This window comes from Adelges cooleyi, unplaced genomic scaffold (genome assembly GCF_023614345.1).
Source record: "Adelges cooleyi isolate 19-005CV unplaced genomic scaffold, UGA_ACOO_1.1 ACOO_flye_CR_arks_rails_tigmint_CR_PRNA_9, whole genome shotgun sequence".
NCBI classification, from domain to species: domain Eukaryota; kingdom Metazoa; phylum Arthropoda; class Insecta; order Hemiptera; family Adelgidae; genus Adelges; species Adelges cooleyi.
The window spans coordinates 3,984,740-4,009,423 of record NW_026096579.1 but is presented as its reverse complement, the minus strand read 5'-3'; the positions used below and the strand labels follow the sequence as shown (position 1 = coordinate 4,009,423).

Genomic DNA, 24,684 nt, shown 5'->3' with positions numbered 1-24,684 from the left:
AACCTTCATTTTTGTTCTCGTCAGACTGTTGCAGGCCAGGTACCTGACTGGGCGCCCTATCTTTTCGGAACTTGGTAAATATTTTTCGCACAAGTTGATCACGTTGTTCGTCCAGCTGTGGTTCGTTTTTTCGTTTTTCGGCTAATTCTTTCTCTCGTCGTACGTCTGCCACTTTGCGGAATATAAGCTAGAAATCCGAATTCTTTCATTTAACTAAACTTGGACACATTTGTAACGTTTGTGCGTATGATGCTTACCCTATGCCTAAGATTATAAGTGAGTACTAGATTCCTTGAAAATGAGTTAGCAAACGCCTGATAGAAATCCAACACTTCTAGAAGCCTGTCCCTTTTGATAGTGTGCAAATCACAGTACGTAAGGGCACGGACGTTCGCAGCCGATTGACCTAGTGCCGTATCTTTCCAAAATGAATCGCCAAACACGTCTCCTTTACCTGAGTGAAATATTTGGCATATAATATTAACTCATAAGCCATATGTTACAAAAAAAAATTTCTATTATCCATAACTTATTAGTATACCTACATAAATATATTATTTTATTTTATATAGAATCGAAAAGTTTTAATAATTACAATTCTTCAATATAAAAAAAAATGTACCTAAATTCTTAATTTAAACATTTGTTTCATTTTCAGTAATTGTACTATGCAACTTTACACTATAATTATTACAGTAATAATGATTTTAAGCTAACCCGACTTTTTTTTACAATATCATAATCTTTTAAAAATGTAATGTGGTGGTTAAATCACCACATGGATCATCTAATATAATATATCAACGACTAACGAAAATCGTTGTTGGAGCTTAGTTTGAACACTAGATGGCTGCCTACCTAAGATGGCGACAACTTCATCGTCTTGAATTACTTCTAGAGAACCCGTCACAATGAAACAAAGCGAATCGATAGACTCGCCGGTGTGGAAGAGTAGATCACCCGGCGCTGAGTGGCTCATAGTAAAGTGCATGGCAAGGGCGCGCAAACAGCCGTCGCTGGCCAAACGGAAAGCGGGATGCTCGTTGAACACTTTGCGGTTCAGATGTACACAGATGTCTGCCTTCATATCTTTCGGACAATAGTTCAAGACCTGTAAATCAACGAATGACAAAAATATCAATTTAGCGAAAACGCGACATTCCGATCTTAACGATAACGGGAATGAGTAGTTTGGTTAAATTTTTTTTTTCCCCCGAAATTGTGGATCTAGTAGAACGTTCAGCGGTCGTAAATTATTTAGCGAAAATTGCAATATTTGTATTCTAAAACAGTAGAATCAGTTGCGGAATGCGGTAAACCCGTCACCGCCATTGTCCGTTAAGACAGCAAATGCAATCAATTAGTCAATCCGTACTTTGTCTGTGTCCAAACCCCTGGTCATTGCCCACGTAGACACTACGTAATCCATAACTCGCTCGGACAAAGCTTTGGGCACTTCGTGGAGCTTCATAAATTCGCGGACGTTGTTCAGCATGTCGTGGTACTTGGCAGTGGCCGAAGTCATCTGTTGGATTATGGTGGTGACGTGACCGAAAATGGTGGCGTATAACAGCGCTGTAACACACAAATAATAACAATAACATTATAATCATATCGTACAACGATACCAGTCTAGAAACTGTTGTTGTTGCGATCACACAACACCGGCGGCAACGTTAGTTTTGTATTGTGCGCGCCAATGAAACGATTCTGAATCATTGCACTTACAAGCTATGACCATCATACATATGGTGAAGATCTTTTCGTTATCCGTCTCGGAAGCAACGTTGCCGAACCCCACGCTGGTCATACACGACATGGTGAAATACAGTGCTGTCACGTACATTGTTTTTCTAGGTGGCCCGTGTACGAGTTCGGTGGAGTTGGAATGGGCGGTCACTATGTACGAGTAAGGATATTGGGTTATATTGGCTAATTTCCATAGCCACGAATACTGCATTCCGTTTTCAGCATCAGACCGACCTGGAGAAAGAGTTTCAACACGTTATTACCGTTTGGTGCGGCAACAGGCCAATAGTAAAATTTCATGTTATTTTCAAAAAAAACCCAGAAAGTATACTATAATATTTCAAATACACGGACTTATGGAATTTCGCTGGCGCAACAGACTAATAACGGAGTCCGTTTTTCAGAGCTAGCCATTGTCGATTCTCATTCTGCGATTCTGTTGTTCACTTCATACCGTCATTTAAATACTTGGGTACCGACCATTGTTGTTGGATGCGCGTATTCACCTGACCGCTTTGGTTTCTCATCCATTAGAGCTCAATTGTTCAGCATATTTCATTGTACCCAAGTAATGCTGGTATATAGAATACAGCACACGTCAACTAAGCTCTTGCTCTTATATTTTTCAAAATCATGATATTTTATACCTAGCCGCGGAATAATGTTGGAGAACTCTTAAAACCGTATAAATTGCTAAAAACGAAACTAGAAGTTCAACTTTTAGTAAAAATCAATGAGTTCCCTTTTTAAAATGTATGCTCATATAAAATTCATCATGAAATGTATTTATGTAAAAAAAAAACACGTACGAGGCATTTCACGTCTACTTCAATTCGAAGAAACAAAACACCGTGTACCACCCATATATACACTATCTACTACACGACTGATTGGAATGTATGGAAACTCATCCGGCAGAAGCAAATGCCAACATGACACCAGTTACTGTCGGCTTTGATGTACTAACTTAGTATCACAACATTTTCTTAAATTAACACTTCACGAGTACACAAAATGGCGAAATATCAAAAAAACGTTATACCTAAAAATGATTTATTAATGGACGATAATAGAGGCAGATTACGGTTACCGCATTTTTAATGTTCTCCAAGTTTTATTTTACTTTTTATACCGCCATTATACGATTTTATGTATGGTTTATGTTAATCGGTATTTTTTCGGTATGCGTGCTATATTCTGTAATTTTATAACAGCGAAATAATAGGCATACGACAGCAGTAGGCATAAATTAAGATGGCGCCAATTTTATAATAAAGGGAAGGAATGTGGTTGTGGAGGGCTGGCCAAAAGCGATTGCTCTAGGGTACTTTTGATGGTTAGCACGACTATTGCAATACAGAGAATATGGAGAAAGTAAAAACGGCGGCTAACTCTGAAAGAATTTCTAAACGTCAGCGAAAAACTTAACATTGGAACGCACTTATCGTTATTGTAAATATTACTTTAATTGCAATTAACGAAATATACATACTGTAATTATTGTGATAATTTTTCAATAAAAACTTACCTATGGAGTACCATATACAGGCGAGCCAATGAGCGACTAACATGTAGAAACACAACAGCAGTATCAACATTGCTGCTCCGTACTCTAAATATCTGTCAAGTTTTCTTACTACCCTGCCAAGCCGCAACAACCGCACCACTTTCAATGCGCTGAATAGACTTCCAATACCCTATTGGGAAAAAAAAAATTATTCGTCATCTTTCGGAAACACCTGTGTAAACAAAAAATGTCTATCTTATATCAACCGGTTAGCACATTTTACGTCGGACCGGTTGGTGGTGGCAATCGACTAGGCTACTCTCTAAGATTTTAGTTGAGATACTAAACTGTTATCAAGTCGATTGGTGACTATAGTAGGGCTGCTTTGGAAGCCCGTCGCCCAACAGCTAGAAACTTTTTAGCGAATACCAAAAGTTCGAATTTAAAAGCTTTACATACCGACCCATAAGTTTGAATCGCGATAAGACATCACGTCATAATATTATAATACATATCTCGAGGGTATAGGTATTTACGGGATTTAAGTTCATATTATTTTTCCCAACGATACCACACATCACCATATTCCTTCCAAGTAGATTTCATAAGTATAATTTGTTTACTCTGTTACATTACAATTTATCCTGTCAATAAAAATATTACGTTTTTACAACAATTCTAGTAAAATCATTCGTCCACACGTATATATGACTATATTATTTATGCGTTCAATTTATTTTGCGTTGTTATAAAAATTAGAATTAGAATTAGGAGATTGAAATTTAAAACGACGCAATCATTTGTCGTGGTTCGTCGTCTATCTGTTAATAAAAACATAAAGTTGTTTCGAGAACACGCATAACGAGTTGTCTTTCAAGTTTTATTAGTTCCTCATAATGTTGTCTTAACGTATAGCGGACACGCTTTAGTAGTAAGACTTCGGCAAACGACGGTCGCGTACCATTTAGTACTCGGATCCGAAAATTACGGAATTTCATTATTACGGGGTTTTTTTTTTTCTCTTTCTCTTTTTTTGCGTGCTTTTAATAATACAGATATTAATGCGGCAATGACATAAAAGAAGAACATTGCATAATGAAGGAAACCTGGTCGAATTATTTTTACTGCAACCGTCAATGTCGTTTTATCTCCCTACTCCACGCTGTTTTGTAGCGTCTCCTAAATGAAACTGCAGCTGACAAACGGCACGACAGAACGTTAATAAAATAAATTGAACGAAGGTTTTCCCATGGAAAACAATTCCCGAGACAATATTGGTTAAACCGGCAAGTAAATACGATTTGTTTTCTTCTTGTCCGTAGATCATAGCCTAAGCAAACTTAATTCCCATTCCTTAGAAAAATACAAGACATTTTTTATATTTTTATTTTGAAAAGTGAAAATTGTATTTTTTTATTTTAAATTATTTTTGCATCGCTATATGCTTGCACCTGTTCACTGAATTATTAATATGAATCAAAAATTCAATTTGGGAAAAGAAGAAAACATATCCTGTGGTTCATCTTAATGTCTTTTTGTCTTGTTTTTTCCAACGCCTTACTCATTTAAAGGCTTATGCATGAACATTTATATAAAACAAATATTCTCACCTATTGAGAATTTAACATAAATGAAAAATACTTCTACTTGCAAACAAACATAAAGTAATATTTCTCAGTTTTTTGTCAATGTAAAACTATTATAATTATCTCAGGTTGCTTTTCTCCCGATTATGCTTTTAAGTTTTTTAATTAAAGCTATCTCACATTATTTGAAAAAGAGGTTAACGTTGTACTTTTTCTAAAAAAAAATTATTATATAGTTTCAAATTTCAAAGTGAATTCACAAATACTTATAATTTAGAAAATAAATAACTTTAAATTTCAAACAAAAAGCTTTTAGTTTTATTATGTTATTGTGTTATAAATTTTAATTAAACGTCAAATAAAAAAATGCATTTGATCTTAATAGTTATTTGTTGGGTATAATTAATTACACAAAAACATGATCAAAATCACGTTTTAACATTTAAGATTATGATGTTATAGTTGAGAAAAAAAATCCTCTCGTGTATTCTTTTTTAATTATATCAAATCGATAAATATTTTGAGTTTAGGTAGATTGTAATCATTATTTTAATAACCTACATTAAAATATATACTAAACAAATATTCTGTTTATTTATTTTGTTTGTTTATTCATTAACTATAAATATTTATAACCAATGGCGCATGTTAAGTAAATTATTTTATCACCTTAAAATGTTTTGAATGCAGTTATTTATTCATGTGCTATTATCTTAAAAATATTAAAATAACTTATGTTTCATACCTAAATGTATTTCCATTAATTAAATTTAGAAAACTGAGAGTAATTAAACAACATAAAGTAGAGTTTTTTTGAAGACGTGCATAGTTATTCTCGAAGTTCATATTATATTTTATCATTTATTTTAATTTTAGACCTTTTATGACTATGTAATTATACCTATGGAAGCGTTGAACACTGTACACTCCATTTTTGTTTTTATAAAGTAAGGGGATTTATACACTACAATTCATTATCGATATGAACATCTTTATCGTTTTGAGTTTTCTATATTGTTTTTAGAGATCATGCGATATTTAAGTAAGTAATTATCTTTTTGGATCTGTTTGGATGTAGGATTTATCTCGGTGGCTTATGGTTTTATGTGCGCAAGGGTTATAGTCACATTCGCCGCTAAGCTCCTATTCTTTATAGTGGACACGTTCGAATAGATAACATAGGATAATGTCTTAATATCAGATCTTTTGACAGTCTGTGCAATTTTCAGTTGATCCTGCTATGTCAAAAGGACGACACCAACGTTCTGAGCTCGGATTTAAGACGACAGCAGTATCATATTAAATATAATCGAAAAAGTTCAACTCAAAATCATACTCAATATAGCATACGCCTGCAATGTCCGACAGGATATCTAAATATAATATCGTCGTGTTGAAATGACGAACATAATATTACTTTCTCGCAAAATATATAAATCCAACAATCTGTATTGTTGTCATCATACCATGTTATTTGACACTAAACGTGTACTTTTTTATTACATAACTAAAATGATTAAAATATATTCAATGTTATTTTTATAACATACGCGTCTAATTTGAGTTTAAAATGGAAGCAACACCCACGACTACACTTTAATCCGTTTGAATTCACTGTTATTTAACCTTTATAACATAAAATTGTATATTTTCATATGTAATTTGATATGATAATCGAGGAGGGATGATCTTGTATAAACGGGTGCAGGCATTTCGTTTTTGAAAACTAACTACACTTGACGAAAAGATGGATGTAGGAAATACCGTCAAGGCGAGGACGACGGGACGAGTTACAATTATTGCTGTAAGTCGTGAAACTAAATCGGAAATTCGATACGGTAATAACGCCGAAGAGAATCAACAAACTACATTGGGTATGCTTATCAAAAGGGTATCCATACTAACTACGTTATAATATTGTACAAAATGTTATATCGTTTACCTACCTTATTGATATCATTATTTATGGCGTGTAACATTGCACCAACACCGTATTATATTCTGAGAACAATTTGGCGAACTACTTAAGTATTTTTATATAAAAAAAAATGAGACCGAAATCGAAAAACGGCAAAACCAATATTCAAACAACGTATTTTTAAAATACCACGACACGCTATTTTATTAATATTTGCAGTTAATTCTTACTTCTTTTCATAAACAATTTCGTTGTTAAAAAAATAATATTGTGTTTTAATCCATTGTTTTCTTAAAAAAAGTATTTAACTAAAATGGATAACAACTTGGTACATTTGAAAATTAATTATTAACAAAATGATAAATACATATCTGCCTATTAATAAGTCATTTTTATAATTAAAACTTATTTTTACTTTTTTTATCATTTTTATTGCGAAATTAATAGAAATAATATTTATGTTTTTTTTAATTGTTACCACGCTGTTTTATATTTTCTCAATAAGCATTTACTCTATTTTTTAATTTACTTGTTTTTTCCCCCGCTAGCTGCGCCTAATCAATTTTTGGACCCATTCGTTTTGTAATACTATTTTTGAAATATTATTTTTTTTTTTATTTCGAGTGTGAGTACAAACTATATTTACTACGCACCTCTTCGTCGTGGTCGAACGCATTGAACACGTCGTACGGCAGACAGGACAGCAAGTCGATAATAAACCACGATTTTAAATAGTTTCTCCGGATCACTTTTGGGTCAGAAACCACCTCCCCGCCTGGGCCGACGAATGTCGTATGGAAGTTGAGCACAATGTCGATAAAGAAAATGACGTCGACAATGGAGTCCAATACCAGAAGCGACACGTCCTCGCTGGTCTTGTTCTTGAATGCCACGTTGTAGGGTACCATGATTGCCGTGTAAAACGTCAAGCACAGAATCACCCAGTCCCAGATGGCTTTGAATGCACAATAGTGCAGCAGGATGTGAGGCGGCGTTTTGGGAGCCTCTTGTCTGTACTGTGGCATCACGTCCGCATTTAGGCTCATCATCTACAAATCAAGCTTGTATTAGGATTTGTATTCGAACAGACACGTCGTCAAGTACATTTAATTAACTAAACGAATCCAACTAATATGTCTTAATTTATCCACACATCGTTGGAATTTCAATAGAACATTTTCTAATAAATAAAAATTAATGATTCGTATCGATTTTCCCAGTAGGTACATCATATTTTGTTCTTATCGTTGTATCTTATCTAGTAGGTACATCGCAATCTATAATCAGTAATAATTGTTATTAAAGAAGAAATTATGAAAACTACTGTAACCAACGATAATACATTTTATCAGAACACAATGGCTCGTGTCAAAACCTATACATTATTAGTTCATAGTCTTTATTCGTAGTAATCTATTTTGTCATGTTTGCAATTTTGTAATGTAGTGGATAACACACTATGTTAGTTTATGTAAAATTAAGGGCTATAATCCTCAAATGAGTTAATCGCTGAATGAGATAAAACCAATGAATGCGTTAGCTCGAACAATACTTAAGCCTCGATGTTGATGAATAAACAGGGGGCGTCGTTTTATTATAAACAAAATAACTAAACGTGTCATTAATGGACCTAGACATTCTGCAACAGACCTATGGATTAAATGAAATTAATTACACTACAGAGTTTGATATATAATTTAACACTTCCCCTTTGATCTAGCGACAACGGCTAATATGAATAATTTATAATGTTCAACGCGGTTCCTATTAGAATAAGTTACCGACGCATTTATAATAAACATGTACCCACTGATTTATGCGATGTACAGCAATATTAATAAATAACAACAACGAACTACTTTTAATAATAATATTAATTGAGGTTATTTTTCGTAAGGTTGAAAGATTTATCAACATACTATTTTTGTTGACACCAATAAGTTAAGACTTTAATAATGACATCTATCTCATTTTTTGTTCTACATAACATTATATATACTAAAAAATAATAGACATTTTCTCATAGTAATTTAGTATTCGTATACTAAGTAAAAAGGTTTCATATTAATTTTTGATGATATCGTTATGTATAGGAACAATAATTTGAAATATGAATTTCATTTGTGATTCGATGACATCATACTCACATGCGCTAAGTGGGATTGCACGTGTCTGGTCGAATCCTTGATGGACACGGGATGGGACGAGAACTGCGATACCAGGGTCTTGCTCCTGGTCACCGACCGTGCCAGCTTGGCGAACTTGCTTAGGCCTGCTAACAGATCTCCTGGTGTTGGGCAAGGCACAACGAAAACAAAAACAAACAAAAACGCACTCAGCATGCAACCAAACAAAACGCACAACCAAAAAACATGATCAAAAATAAAAAATAAAAATAAATACAGGAATGTTCGTGTTGTCTCTAGCTTCGATGAGGAGCTGAGAAGACAGGCTATTGGTTTTGTGTGCAGGATTTCATAATATGTTCCTTCTTTATAAAACACTATAAAATAACCATTGACTCTTATTTGTATAAATAATACCTAATAGTGCTGAGACAAGATTCGTGTGATTATGTGTGCATGCGTCACAACAAGTTTCAGTAAACATATATTTTGTTTAACATGTTCATTTTGAATTAAGATATCACACTATTATAGATTGAGAGAAATGCAAGTGAAACTTTTTAAATATAATAGCTAGCATGTCAATTGAGTTCTTGAAAAATCTATTGTAAATGTTTAGATTAGAAAGGCCGTGTTACAGAAAAAAAAATATTAGGTTTAATGCACAAATCACACTATATATTTAATTTTTTTCAATATTAAAACCATTTTAACATTTAACTGTAAACTACATACGAACGAGCCTTAGTGAATTAGTTTACAATATGATTTAAAATCATTTGTTTGCAGGGAATAATAATTAAATATTAGAAAATTGGCCAAGGAATAAAACATGGTAACTAATAAGATGATAGTGGAAGATAAAGAGTTCTCCTTATTATCCTCCAATCATTCAATCAGTGTGCATACTAACGACATTTGTTCAAACAGATCCCAAATAATATATTGTTATCTAACTGCTTGGATAATTTGCCTCTCGCAATTTCATAAATTCAGAACGCACTAAAGCTTTATGCCTTTTTTAATTTAATTACGGAAAAGCTGATTAAACTACACTTTATGAATAATATTGAAAAGTGACCGTTGAGATTTTTATAACATTCCCTTGTCGAGGGGACACATTTCAAGTTGATTTTCATGTTTTAGTTTTTACCCTCTGGGAGTTTTATTTTTTTTTTTACTTTTTACCGGCGCGGAGCATGAGAGTATTTCCGACTAAACCGCATAAATTTTGTAAAAAAAAAGTAAATAAATAAATAAATTACTAACTCAGTTATAAAACAAACAATAATTATAATTTGTTTAATAAAAAACAGTCGCATAAAAAATGGTTTAGACTCGTTTTGACGCTGCTGCTCTTACCGGGAGACCTAAATGACTATTGTAAATGAGTTTATAATATAATAATATAACATTAGTATGTATTTGAATGTGTATGTGGTATAGGAAACAACAAAAGGAGAATCGCCGTCACACACAATGTGTAAAAAAAGTAACAACAACAAAACACGAAACATGCACATACCATTATACATCCTAATCCCTATAATAAGTATAGCTACTTCGTTAAATAGGTCCGTCCAACTCTATGCAGTTGTCATATTACATGAGTACGGTTGATCTATGGGAATGTGGACTAAAGTAATAGTACAATCTAAATGATATTACTAACTTAGGATTTTCTCGTTGTCGTGTGATTAATGTACGACAACAATTTCACTAAAAAACTGTGTATGATTTATGAATTTCATACAACACACATACGTTTACGGCTAACACACGCATTTCAACATTAGCAAAACAAACTAACCTTATCTTGTCTTTGTTTTTACAAAACAAACAACGAAATTCCCATTTACACTATATCACATCAACTAACTAATGTCTCGGATGCCACCCATCAATTTAAAACATTTATTATACTCTAAACGTTTGTCGAGGTTTGCTGGAAAATAGTATAAATGCCTACAAAGTGTATTGTTATAATATATTTGATTTGACGTTTATAAAACAATAAATTATTGAATAATTATGTGGTTCATAATATTTAAGAAACCGATGTTATTTAATATTTGATTTCATGTTGCAAAAATATTGTGGCAGTGTTGTTAAAAAAAAAATATATTCATATTTATCATTAAAGAATTATTAAAAAAATGTTTACATTTAATATTATTGCCGAGTGGGGTGTTGGATGATTAACCCATACGATTCAAATGTCAATGACATTAACATAAAATATTCAAATATGTATGTTACATGTTTGTGTAAGTTGGGAGGGAGGTTAAACAATATTCGGTTAAAATATAAAATCATTTTTTTGAAAAAAACTGATATTTTTGTAGGAGTTTCGCGATTTTAGTACTTTTAGTCATAACTATAAAAAGCATTAAAATTGTATCGAAATATTAATTATTTATTTTATTATTATAACGCTATATACTATGCATCAAAATGGGTCCCGCCGTTGCGTATTTTGGTAAGGTGCGATCAATAATGGTAATAATAATTATAATAGTTTTCCCCGTGAACTATACTCGAAAGCGTAAACGACCGTGCTCAGGTGCACTTGTTTTAATTACCCTCTTTCCCGTCACCAATACATTATTATCGTAATAACATTATAATATGCCTATATATTAACGTGTGCTCTACACTAGGACGGGTCAGTATATATATATATATATATATATATATATGTAAATAATATATTAAACTGTATAGTAGATATTATAATAATGATTTACGGCCTTTGAAAATTATTATCATAACAGTATAATTCGTGCACAATTCAAAACGCCACATAAACACTCGCACAACACAACTTTCTTAAATAACAACAACAATAATTTAATATATTCGAATGCATTACACAGGGTCGGGTCGGGGTAGGTTACGTTTGGAACCATGTCCATAACGTACCGGATAGCTGTACCGGAATAGCATTGAAAGTTATCAACATATTATTATCATTTTACCCGGTACCTAAGCGTATTTGGAAACCGAAAACTTAATTTATTTATCGGTCGCCCATAGGCAAAGATTACATAATTTTTAGGTATAGCCTACCTAAACGGTAAACGTGTTTAACCCTAATAAACGTCGTCACGGCTATGACAATCCCCAAACGGCACTTGGCCGTTCGCCGGACCTTTGCTTGTTACCAACCGTTTTGCATTCAACTATTAGCAGTTTACCGGAATGACAAAGGGGAAAATCATAATTAATTTCGTTGAACTCGGACGGTTGGCTAACAAAAATTGTCTTATTAACACGAGACAGATACGACGTTAAGTTACATAAAAAAAAACAAAGAAAATTGTTCTAAATTATTATTTTTTCTTAATGTTTTCAATTTACCGAGAATCCGCAGTACCAAAATTTTTTTATTCAATCCACGACGGCTATTATTTTTATTTTTTTCGTTTTAATTAAAAGTCAGTCATATGTTAAAAGAAAAAGTTTTAATAGATAGGGGCAGGGGACCGTTTTTATCTGTTTTATCAACACTGTACCGAAGTCATGTCAAAGGCAAAAAAAAAACAGTGCACCTACGTATATACAATGAATTCGCTGTGTTCGAATTTCATTTCCTGTCAATGACAGTTCTATCGTTCGAATCTCATTAAGTGAAAATAAACGGCCTGACCGAAATCTACTTATGCCCACGCGTTGTTGGACACGTAAAACCCGTCAGCTTATGAACAATAGCGTTAAATGGCCAATTTTAATCAATTTAGTTTAATTACAGCGGCTACAGTCAAAGTGGCCTCGCACATCAATTACATTTTCACGCTGATAACGTTCAAACTGTCTCACCCACGGGTCCCGCCGTTAAAATGTTAATTTAAATTTAATGATTCATATAAAACACAACAAAAAAAAAAACCTTCGAATATATTTGCTTAATCTATTTAGGTGTGGTTTTCGAAATAATATATTCGACTTACCGCCTTTGGAGTCTTCTGATTCGATGGGCTGTTTGAGGGCCGTGATGTCCCTGAACGTGAGCAGGAACAGCACCACGAGGTCCCGTTCGTTCTTGATCGGGGCTATCTGCATGAGCAGCCATAGTGGAGTCTCTAACAAATATCACACAATCCGCAAACCGTTATATTATTAACGTTAATATTAGGAAAACAAAAGTTCATATTGATATCATTTTAGCCGCGCCAAACCATTCAACGTATCAATGTAACTTTTATCAACAATACAAGTATCGAGGAATTAGTATACGGGTTCTGGTTCCTCCGCCAATAAATAATTAACAAACTATCATTATAGAATAATAATACAATGGATAACCAGAAATATAGTTATCTACGTTTTAGCAAAATTTATATTTTTATACTTAATGGTGTTGCTGCATTACAACGCGTAAATAATACAATAATTCAGCATTTAATAGCTTCGAAATACCTAACATTTTAATATCAGCCCTTGAACCAATTGGTTAACTATGGTATAGGATAGAATAATATTGACGAAAAGTCCGTTAATTTGTTAAAATTTAAAATCATACAACTTAAGCTCAAAATATTTCTAAGATACTTGAACATGTTTTACCAAAAAAAAAAAAAATTTTCACAATACGTATTTAATATGTATTTCTCCGATTGGCGATCCTTATTAGTTAAGCCTAATTTCATCAAAAAAATTAAATTTTAACTGTTTTTGATTCAGGAAAAAATCGAATTTAAACAGTTGAAATTGGACTTAACTAGGTTTAGGGCTGCTAAGCACAAATTTATTGTCTGGAAAATGAGTTTGTTATATTTTATTAAATCATAAGCTTTTTGTCATTTTTTTTTAAATTGTTGCTCACGGACTTTTTTCAATAGATGTTACAAAATATTATTCGAAGCGTTTCTAAAATAATGCTTGTTACTTTTTTGAATAAAGTAACGTCATACAGGTGAAATAGTTGGGTGTACAAAAAGCGGTTAAATGCTAAATAAAATTACTCCGCTTATAATTAGATTTACTTAGCATTAGGGATATTTAACTACAGTGTTTCACTCATCAAGCGAAACACAATAATAATTGTCGATATCATAAAATTGATAATATGTGGGTTGTTTTCGATAAATTAATATAAAAAAAAATTAAAAAAAATAAGTAAAACTGTTATAAGCTTTATTTTTACAACAAAAAATAGTAATAATGCTAAACTATTTTGGTATGACTAACCGTTTACAGAGGGCAATACAAATTCAAGCGTTCAAATAGACTAAGATCCACTGAGGAGAATATTACACAAATTTAGATAAGTAATGCACTGCATATGTAAGCAGTGTAGGGTTGTGATTTAAATTCGAATAATTGTAGTGTGTACAAGTAAATTTTTTAAGACTTTATTTCGACTTTCGATTACATACTTTTGCGTGCTTGGCTTATTATATTATTGCTAATATTATATTATAAATTAATACAAATTATTATTATTTTTAAGTACTCATAATCGTGCGTACAGAATATGTTCGTAGTAGGTAAAACAATACATACATTTTAGAAAACTACTTATAATATTTTATAAAATGTGTTTAAGTTTAACAACGTGATAACCGACTATGTAGGTGTTTTCTTTTGTTGTACTTTTTTATAAAAAGCTTTATAAAAATTTTACGGATTTCTATATCAAAGACTAAGTACATATTATTATGCTATCACGACAGGATGTGTTTAAACGTTGAGCAAAGAAATAATGGATGTTTACGTATATTATGTATATACATATACGTTATATTATGTATAAGGTTGCTTATAGCGATACAAATATAAATGTATACAACAACTAATCCGATAATATCATCTACGGTACCTGCTCGAGTTTTAAGCCAACATACCTTCTGGCAGATCTGTGTTTGTACATATTTAAAACAAAGAAATTGGAGTTAGTTTTATTTAAGAGAAACAATGTTTTATTTTTTATTTTTTTATAACAGCGCATATAGGTATTTATTTAAATAAGATAAACAACTGTTGACTTCAAATATTGTTTTTCGCATCAATTTTTTTATGTACCATCCTATGTTCTTATTTCAGACATATTGTCTAACAGCTAATATGCATTACTACGTACAATAATAGTCCATTATAAACATTGAAGATAATACTTAAACAACCGGTCTAACGAATAAAATGTTTGAACAGTATTTATCAAGCTTTTGTTAAATTGCAAATTGCTTTTAGTTATAATATGTTTAGTAAGCCAATATTTTAAAATTTAATATAATAAAAAAAACAACGAATACAGTATTATAATTTATTCTATAATATTATTATCGTTACTGAACACAGTGTGGACACACGCATAAAAAATAATTGATTATCACCAAAGTATAATGCCTAGTAAAAAACCGTATTATAATACTATTGAACCAACAGAATTACACAATTAAATCATTTAAGCCGGGTCCACACGATAATAGTACCTACTCGGTAGCTGTTATCATGTGCTCACATACTGTATGAAACGTGATTGACCCGTTGGTGACACCTTCATTAGAGAAGCTTACACGTTACATAGCCTTTTTATATAACAAAAGTTATTAAAAATTAATTTCCTAACTGGAAACTAATTTTGTCTTTTTTTTTTTGCCCAAAATCGGTAGAGCGATGAATACAATCTAAATCCTATTTGTCAACATACAACATTATCTACCCACGTTTCGCATTCATTCCAGGAGCTATCCATCACTAGGGTTGTGACAATTGTCCCAGGAAAGAGTCAATCAGCACTATTGTTGAAAATGACCACAGAGTAATGTAAATATAAATATCTGAATTGCATTATAATTGATCACCGGGTAATAAATGTACCTCAATTTAGGATTTTAAGAAAAATGTAGATACAAGTTAGCCGCTATCTTATAAAAAAACTCCCTTCTCCCATTACGTAGTACGGCATTTAATCCTAATATGATAATAATTTAAAATTAATCATCATTTATTATTAACTGATTTTAATATTATTTATTACATTACATTCGTTCGTAAAAAAGAAAATAGGCTAAATGCATTTAAATACATGTAATTATATATAGCCAACATTGAGAACCTATTTTTAACTATGTAAATATAATATAATCAATGTGCATTTTATATAATATAATATAATTAAAAATATATATAGAATAGTTCAAAGTTTATCTCGACTGCGAATAAAAAGCTTAAAAATACACATGTAATTAAGTTTAAAGCACATGATAGTTTTAATTTGTAAAAGACACTAAAGAGTTAGTTTATGCATACAATTATTTTGGTTGTATCTTGTTCGTTAGTTTGAATATATGGATTTTTTTTTTAATTAATAGAAAATATACGTTTTACTGTAATAAAATAAATATATTATGAAAAATAAACTTCCCATGCGAGTTAGTCAATGGAATATCATGACAATTGACTTTTTTGACGGACGGTCAACCCCTCGTTCGAGTTTTTTTTTAACGCGATCAAGAGCACTGTTTTTTTTATTAACAATATCACAACTTGCTCGTTTATGGAAATAACAAAAACTGACAATTCGTTGTATTTTATTATTGTATCGTACATTGTTTTATATGACGATAAAAATAAATAATAATCGTTTCTACTGAATTATTTTTTTTTTTTATTAACTTTTGTGCATTTTTACCATTTTGCAAAAATAAAAAGATACCTATAACGAAATCGATATCTGCGAGATAAAAACAAAGTTAGTTCAACACAGAACGTTGTATTCGACGAATCGAAATAACTTAATTTCCGTTTTACCTGACAAGGGGTCTTGCAATTTAATAACATATTATATAAATATTATCTTTTTTCATAATATAAAAAAAAAATACTGTCAAGAATTTCATGCGAATAAAAATAAAAGTGCTTCTTTGGCAGTAAGAAGCGCCGGAATGGATCAACGTTTTGAAAATGTTGAATTCATACGGTAATGCTTAACAGTTAACATAATTTTAAACAATGCAAAAAATGGTGTTTTATATATTATTATCTTAACCGACGAATATCATTCTGACGTTATGATAAATGAACGTTTGTTTCGTTGTAAAAAGTTTCCATTATTCCAATTCGTATTTTATCTTTTTTATTATTTAAGGTAACACATGAGAAGTAATTGATGACCTTAGGTTACATAGAGCTTTTATTTAAGTAATTAATGAATAGGCTCGTGCAACCCACGTTGGTGTTTACGCTAACAGTTAAGTCGTACGCCATAAGTACAATTAGTTAACGAAAGTTTAATGCAACACTTGAACTAAGTGAAAGGAGTTATACGTCTAGTAAAAGTCGAGCTTATGATTTGTAAAATGAACGATTATTGATTTTGGAATTGCATTGGAATCAAACAAACAAATGAATGGAGGAAAAAGTATTAATTGAAATGTTTTTCAAAGGCGTTTAGTTAAACTCGCAGAAATTTTTTTTTTAATTCATTATTTTGTACAAAAAAAAAAATGAGATAAAAACTATAACGTACAATTAATATTCAACTGCAGACATTCTTTTAGTTTTGAGATACTATTAAGAGTCACACATTTTTTTTTTATGACAAATATTATTAGTTGACTATACATTAACTTTCAAGATAAGTTTTAAACGTTATCTATTTTCTTAAAATGAATAAGTACCTACAATTTGTATCATCTAAACGTGAAATAAAATTAATTATTTAATTATATACCTAAAAATACTATGTTACTTGATAGTTTCAATAAATCGTCGACTACCCCTCCATTCCAGTTTACCTTCTGGTTACATGCTAGTTTATTTATTTTCATAAGATAAGTTTTTTAATTATTTTTATCTACTACACACGACACTTTATATTTATTAATTTATAAAAATCAAGTATTTTTACTCTAAAAAGAAATCAGAAAGTTTTTCAATTTGTTTTATCTTTTTAAAATCAATATAAGCGTTGCAACGGATTAGTCCAATACTTAAAAATACATAATTTGAGTACCGACTGCAGAAACTTTACGGTTTAGTTGTTTACCATAGATAAATATATATATTTTTTTTTCATTCGATTAATTATAAGTTTTTAATTCTTTGAAATTAAATATGACAAACTAAAAAGAATATGACATCTTTAAGTACATATACTTTGTATAAAGTAATACAATCTATTTTTATAAATGATCTCAAAATGATTCAGTAAATTCACTATTATTAATTAACATCGTTAAGTACACCGATATTTAAATATTCATTTGGCATATAATTTTTATGGACGAGACGCGTACAGTTGATTTGTTTAATCTAAATGCCTTCATAGATACTCACTGTTCTTTTTGTAGAGTAAAATCTCGAATTGGTCGTGGTAGTGACCCTCGAGCACTTCGTCTATTCTGCAAATCGTTTCTTTGTCCGTAAGGTCACCATACATGAAGGAACACCGACATGATTTTTGCATAACCTAAAACCAAAAGTATTTATTTGAACTCTTGTGCTTGTGTTTGTATTTTCAGAAATAAAATTACTTTAAATATTTATACATATATATATATATTACATGTTATTTTCAAGTTACACAAAACTCATAAATTTTAAATTATATGAAAACCTATTAAATAATGATTACCTCCGCTCTGTTATAGCCAGATATTTTGCAGAACGATTCGTTGCAGTAGACAATTGGAAAGTCGACAATTTGCGCATTTGCCAAAAGAAAACTGCTGTCCGCTGTAAAAAAAAAAAAATACATAAGATATTTTGTCCATTTTAAACTTGGCAATAATAACTATTAGAGCAGGTGTCCTGTGAGAATACACTAATTGCAATTTCATTTGGAGGGATAAAAATAAAGTCATCTTGTAAATAAAATGTTTTTCTCGTGGATAATTTATATGGAATTATTTATAATGTTACTATCGATACCCATTTAATTTCTAAATTGTAGGTCTAAATAATTATAGGTCCAAGCCGTTCATCTGTTTTATATTTAAAAACAATACATTTAAATTATTATCTTTTGCTCTATGTTGTATATTTTTATATTGAATTAATTAGACTTTTAAGAAACTGCGTAGAAAATTATTTTCTATAAACATATTGACTGGTGGATCATTAATTGTAAACAACTACATTTTTTAATAGTTGAGCATTTATCCAAGTTAAAAAAACATAAATAAATAATAATTAGTGTTCTTGTTACAAAATATTTTTAAAGAGTTTCAAATTATCTCTATTGACACGATTTTTTCATTGCAACATGACTTTCATTGCTCATTAACTTCTTTAATTACGCTCTTCAAGACTCAGCGACTCGAGTTACAATTACACAATATATTTATATTTTATATAAATTATACATTTATTTTTAGTTTTAATTAGTTATAAAGTAAAAAAAAAAAACCTAATTAAACATCGTTTTAAAGCTACTCTCATTTCAAGTATGAATAGTATTTTTATATTGTACTAAAGCACTGTGTTAAAATTATTAAAGATTTTAATTATAAATTGAACTTTTAAATGAATTACATCCTAAATTGTTTATTTAAAAGCCTACAAGAGACAAATTATATGTACTGTTGCTGTCAATTTATTTGTATATCAATATCAAAATACTAATGATAAAAAATAATTATACTTAAAACCGTCGCCATTTAAAATATATTATATCATCGTTTATTAATTTTTGAAAATGTCTGCACGATTGTTGTTTCCTATTTTTATCTTCTAAGTTGTAACTATAGTGGTAAGTAATAAATAATATTAGATAGTATAAATAATAGTGTAATAGACATAACGGACCTAAGTTTATTTTATTTTAGAACACATTGTAGGCAATCGTATTATACTGTTTCGGGACGACTTATTTTAGTGGCCTTTTGTGTTTGGACACAGCTATGTACCTAAATTGCCTATATAATGCGCCTTGCCATAAAATAAAAAAGCTATTTTTGAAAAACATTTTCAACGTTCGCTTCTGTTAACAATAATAGGTGTAGGTACGATATAAATTATAAATATTTAATTAAATTCGCCTATCGGGTTATTTTATTTGGATTTTTAATTAACGATATATATATTTTTTTTTTGACAGCCTCGAATGGTCACTGGAATCGTTAAAGAAACGTCCGTTCATTTCCAAATTATTTAAATAGCATTTTTCGCCAGTTTAAACGTGAAGTTAGCATTAAAAACGGCCCAGCGGTTTTGTTGTCAGATAAAAAGAAAGAAACTGTGTTCAGAACATCACCTGTAGCCCTCGGCAGCTTAAATTGATTAATCCATTTAGTGCGTTACAACGAGTGCGATACGCTTCGTTTGCGATACCAGTAGCACTTGGAGCGAAATACCATTGCACGTGTACATAGCACCGACGGTAGACAAAGAAATCGAAATCCTGACAAATCGAGAGCCCACTCGTTGGAATAATTAGAAATACGTTTTGAATGATATTACAGTTTTATTAATTTTTTTAGCGGTTTTTTTTTTTTAAAAGAGAATGTGTACAAATTTGATTTTTAACAAAAAATATTTAAAAAAAATCTTTTGTTGGTAGACGGTGAAAAAATCGCGGCTTAGCAACAGCACAAGAATAAAGTGTCTACAACAATGAAAAGAAAAAATGTATATCCCCACCATAGTAAAACCAATATCTTCCACGCTACACGAGCATAGCCTATAAACAAAAAAAAAAGGCACGAAAATGTTCACTTGACGTATAAATGAACAAAATAAAAAATAAAGTATATTCGGTTGACAAACATCTCACTTATAAGCCACTTGAAAGATAATATATATATATATATATTTCTTTTTTTTTTTTGCGAGAAAACTCATACCGCCGTCAAAATAACCGATTAAAGAAAGACCCTTTTTTGTTCTTTGACAAACTCGTTTAATGAACCACGCGCATTTCGAGAGCATAATGATGCTGAATTAATGGAAATATCTCAAGAGAAATTGCGTTTAGCCAACAATCGAAGTACGAACCATTGGCATTTATTATATGCTTTAATGTGCCTTAAGATATTTAAGCAATTACGTCGTTGAGATGGCAATAAAGCGGTTTTATATAGTTCATACGAGCTACCATAATCATTTATTTTATGTTTTGTCTAGCTGTCGAATTACACAAGTGAGACTGAACGATAGAGTGTTGTCCAACGGTATTTCTCATTTTAGAACCATTTTCATATTTACACATAACGAACAAATTTTTGGTTTTTTTTTAGCCATTTTCCTTTCTAATCTGACCAGATGGTGTGCCGCGGAAACCCACCATAGTAGTGTAGTGTTTAACGTATATATAATGTGTATTTGAACTAATTTTGATTGCCGAACAAAAATTGTTACTTCAAAAAATGTGTAGTCACATTTTTTGTTTTTATTGAAGAAAACTAAAAAGCCTAATAACATATGATTATATATGGACGCGTCGTACGAAAAAAAGTACCGTTCAAGTTCTTACGAAAACTAATACCGTTCGAGGCGGCTTCTTACGAAAAGTGGCACCGTTAGCGATGACCTTACGAAAAGTGGCACCGTTCGCGAATTTCTTACGAAAACTAGCACCGTTGGCACCAATGGCACCAATTCACGAACGGTGCCTGTCTTCGTAAGAAGTCACGAACGGTGCTTCTTTTCGTACGACGCGTCGATATGTTTATGTTTTTGCCCGTATAGTATAATATTAAAATGTTTTCGATTTTCTTTATTTTACAACCTTTAGTTTCACAATAAAGTTTATTTTATAAAAGCGATAAAATTACTTTCATAATTTCTAAAAACCAAAGACTATGCTCCAATGTCACTACGCCCCAATCCACTGTGCTGGTATACTTTTGCGTTTCAAAAACATGTTAAATTTGTAGTACTTTTTGGCTCGTCTTTAAAAATGATTTTTGTGTAATAATATTATTATGTTATTACTATTAATACTATTATATCATATATATATATATATATATATACTATAATACGTGAAGCCAATCCGAACAAAAAATATATATCTAATGTAAATATTCAAAGTCTTCTTTGCAATTTATAATCGATAGCAAAATATCGTATTTTAAATAAATATATTTAAGGGAACGGAAAGCGTTATTTATTAAAGGGCAAAATATATAGGCAATAATTGTTAAAAATAATCTAATAATAGTGAAGCTTACTACTATTTTATGGGGGATAAATGGCCGAATTTTGATTTAACAATTAGAAAATTAGTTTATCAGGAAAAATATAAATAATTATAACATATTTTTGAAAACAAATATAAAAAATCGGCCTTTTAGTCCCCAAATAGAAGATTGTTGAAATCGGTTCTGTAGACACTTCAGAAAGTGACTTCACGTTTCAATGTTATTTGTGAAAAAAAAAAATTGACGTTTTCCTTTCCCATTAAATACCATTACTCAAAGACTTTACAACACGCGGTATAATAATGTTTATGGGTCGATTTGAACGCATTATATGTATATATTATGTCGATATGATAATAATGGTCGAGTGTATTAACGCGGCCACCTGTCGCATTGAAATGCCTAACCGACGTCGATCATGCAGTTTCGTCGCCCCGATGGCCCTTGACTCGGGTAGGTACGAAATGGTTATAATGACAATAATATATAGTGTTATTATTATCACTGTGGTGTAGCCGCCAAGATGATGTCTAATGTAATAAACGTCTGGAACGTGCGCAGTAGTGCGGTAATTGTCGTCATTCATGGACCACACCGACGGGATCTGATGGCACGGCCAAAGAGTTGGGCTCTGACGACCCATTAACAAGGCGCGATGACCATGGACAGAGGAGAGCACGGACCGCGGCCGGATGGCAACTGTACGGTGGAAGCGAACGGCGGCGGTGGCGGGCCCGAGGAAGTCTCACGCAGATCAATAGCAGCGCGCCCCGGACACGTGGGGCGGTTGCCTCTGACGCGGCCGAGCGAGTTGTGTGCGGCGGCGGTGGCGGCGACGGGGAGAGGAGCGGACCGCGAGAGTCGCTTCCTCCGGTCGTCGTTTCGGTCTCGTACCAAGGCGGCAATTCCGGCCGGCCCGAGATCTCGGCACCCCTTAAACTTCCACCACAGTTCTACCGTTTTTTTACAAACGACTGCAAACGACACTACGGTATCAGCCGCGACAACCGGCCAAAAGAATCGGCGGGAACCGCGCGAACCGCCGACGTGACCTTTGTGCACGCGGTTATTGACCCGCGCGCGCGCGTCCGCGTGACGTCATCCGATTCTATGACGTCACGGTCTACGAGCACACATTATAACCGCCATTCGCGTACACCCGGTAACCCACTAACGCGCGCCAAGAGGCTCACACGGCGGAATTTGCTTGGGAAATTTAAAAAAAAAACCTTTAACGTCGGCGATGGACCCCCCGAAGGATCGGCGACAAGTTTATTTCCTGACCTTTTTTTTTTTTTTTGTTCTCGACACGATATCTCGTTTTAAACGGACAACACGTGTCCGTTATTCCGACGCCCGAAAAAAAGAAGCGTAGGTGCAAAATTTACATTAACCGTATCGACCGGCCGTATATGATATTGTGTGTGGTGTACGTGTACCCCCGGTGTGTTTCTGGGTTCAAAAGTGTTCACCGATACTACCCGCGGCTTTAGGCGTAGTCCGTGCAAACGGCTGCAGTTGCGGGTGGCACGTGTATCAACTGCACAGGCCTGCGGTATCTATATAGTCTTTCTACGCGGTTTGCCCGAATCCTCTACACGTACACAGACTCACCGATACATCATGTTCGGTGTCGAGTCGACGTTAAAACAGGTACAAGTCATGGGGGAAAAACGAAGCCTTTAACACTATGAAAACCTATAGTGTTCGCCGAGTATTATCGGTACATTAATTCATATACACCCAAGGTGTATATGAACTAATATACACTATACCATACATATGCTAGGATATTTGGTTTAGGATTTAATTTTTCACGTGGCGCGTTCCGGCTAGCAAAAAAAAATATGTTTTTATTTTTTACTAAAAATTCGGGTGGAGATTTAGGAGGAGGGCTTGGTACTCTAAAAACCTTAAAAACTTAAAATTGGTGCTACATTTATTTTTATTTCAACAAATCTCTCACTAAAACAAAATGTGGGCCATCCTCCAAATGTCTAGTCATGACTAAAAATTAAGAGGTCACCGCCTAAAATCGAAATAGCTCCTATTTTCGAGACCAGAATTAATATCGACAATCGTCGTTGACTACTAATTTTTTATACCATAATTATTCACTATGAAATGTCTATTTACGCCAATATGCTCCTGTTACTTAGTTTTTTAAACATTTATAAATAACTAATAATTATTTTTAAAAAAAAATATTTTTTTTGACACTACTACTTTTTACTTGAATACATAATCAATAATAATATCAATATCAAATAAACGAACATTGTAAAATAAAAAGTAAAATAATTAAATAAAAACAACTACTAAGTTTAACGTAAAAATATGTTAAATAATACATTTATATAGTAATAAAAGTTCTATAAAAATTCAAAATTTTGCAGCATTTTATAACATTTTCGACATTCTACAGTACTGCTGAAATTAGTAATTAATTTAAATGTAATGACAACGGCAAACACTTAAAACAGATTCTTCAACTGGAACGAAGATACTATGTTTATTTATTCATGAAAAATCGAGTCAAACATAATTACTAAATGGTTTAAAAGTTTTTTAAATGTACGTTGAAAGTCCATGTTGATTTAAGCAATTAGGTGATTTTTATAAAAAAGAAAAACAATGAAAATTATAAAGTTAAATTGTTGTTTAAACATGGCAATAACTGCTCAAAGTATGAATGCTACCATATGGACCT

At 32.0% G+C, this 24,684-nt stretch overlaps 1 protein-coding gene across 3 annotated transcripts in view; it reads right to left on the bottom strand.

Annotated features, from left to right (window-relative positions):
* The window catches only part of LOC126846101 (potassium voltage-gated channel protein eag), a 92,400-nt gene that overhangs the window by 1,470 nt on the left and 66,246 nt on the right, over window positions 1–24,684 (bottom strand). For 2 of the 3 annotated variants that reach the window (XM_050585233.1, XM_050585234.1), the window contains exons 4-14: window positions 18,467–18,567; window positions 18,169–18,301; window positions 12,837–12,968; window positions 8,908–9,047; window positions 7,414–7,809; window positions 3,278–3,446; window positions 1,729–1,983; window positions 1,376–1,575; window positions 859–1,111; window positions 258–454; window positions 4–187 (exon numbers count right to left, since the gene is read on the bottom strand). In XM_050585233.1, the coding sequence (XP_050441190.1) occupies window positions 4–187; window positions 258–454; window positions 859–1,111; window positions 1,376–1,575; window positions 1,729–1,983; window positions 3,278–3,446; window positions 7,414–7,809; window positions 8,908–9,047; window positions 12,837–12,968; window positions 18,169–18,301; window positions 18,467–18,567 (2,160 nt within the window). The remainder of the gene's footprint in view (window positions 1–3; window positions 188–257; window positions 455–858; window positions 1,112–1,375; window positions 1,576–1,728; window positions 1,984–3,277; window positions 3,447–7,413; window positions 7,810–8,907; window positions 9,048–12,836; window positions 12,969–18,168; window positions 18,302–18,466; window positions 18,568–24,684) is intronic. The other variant, XM_050585236.1, reaches the window with a different exon arrangement.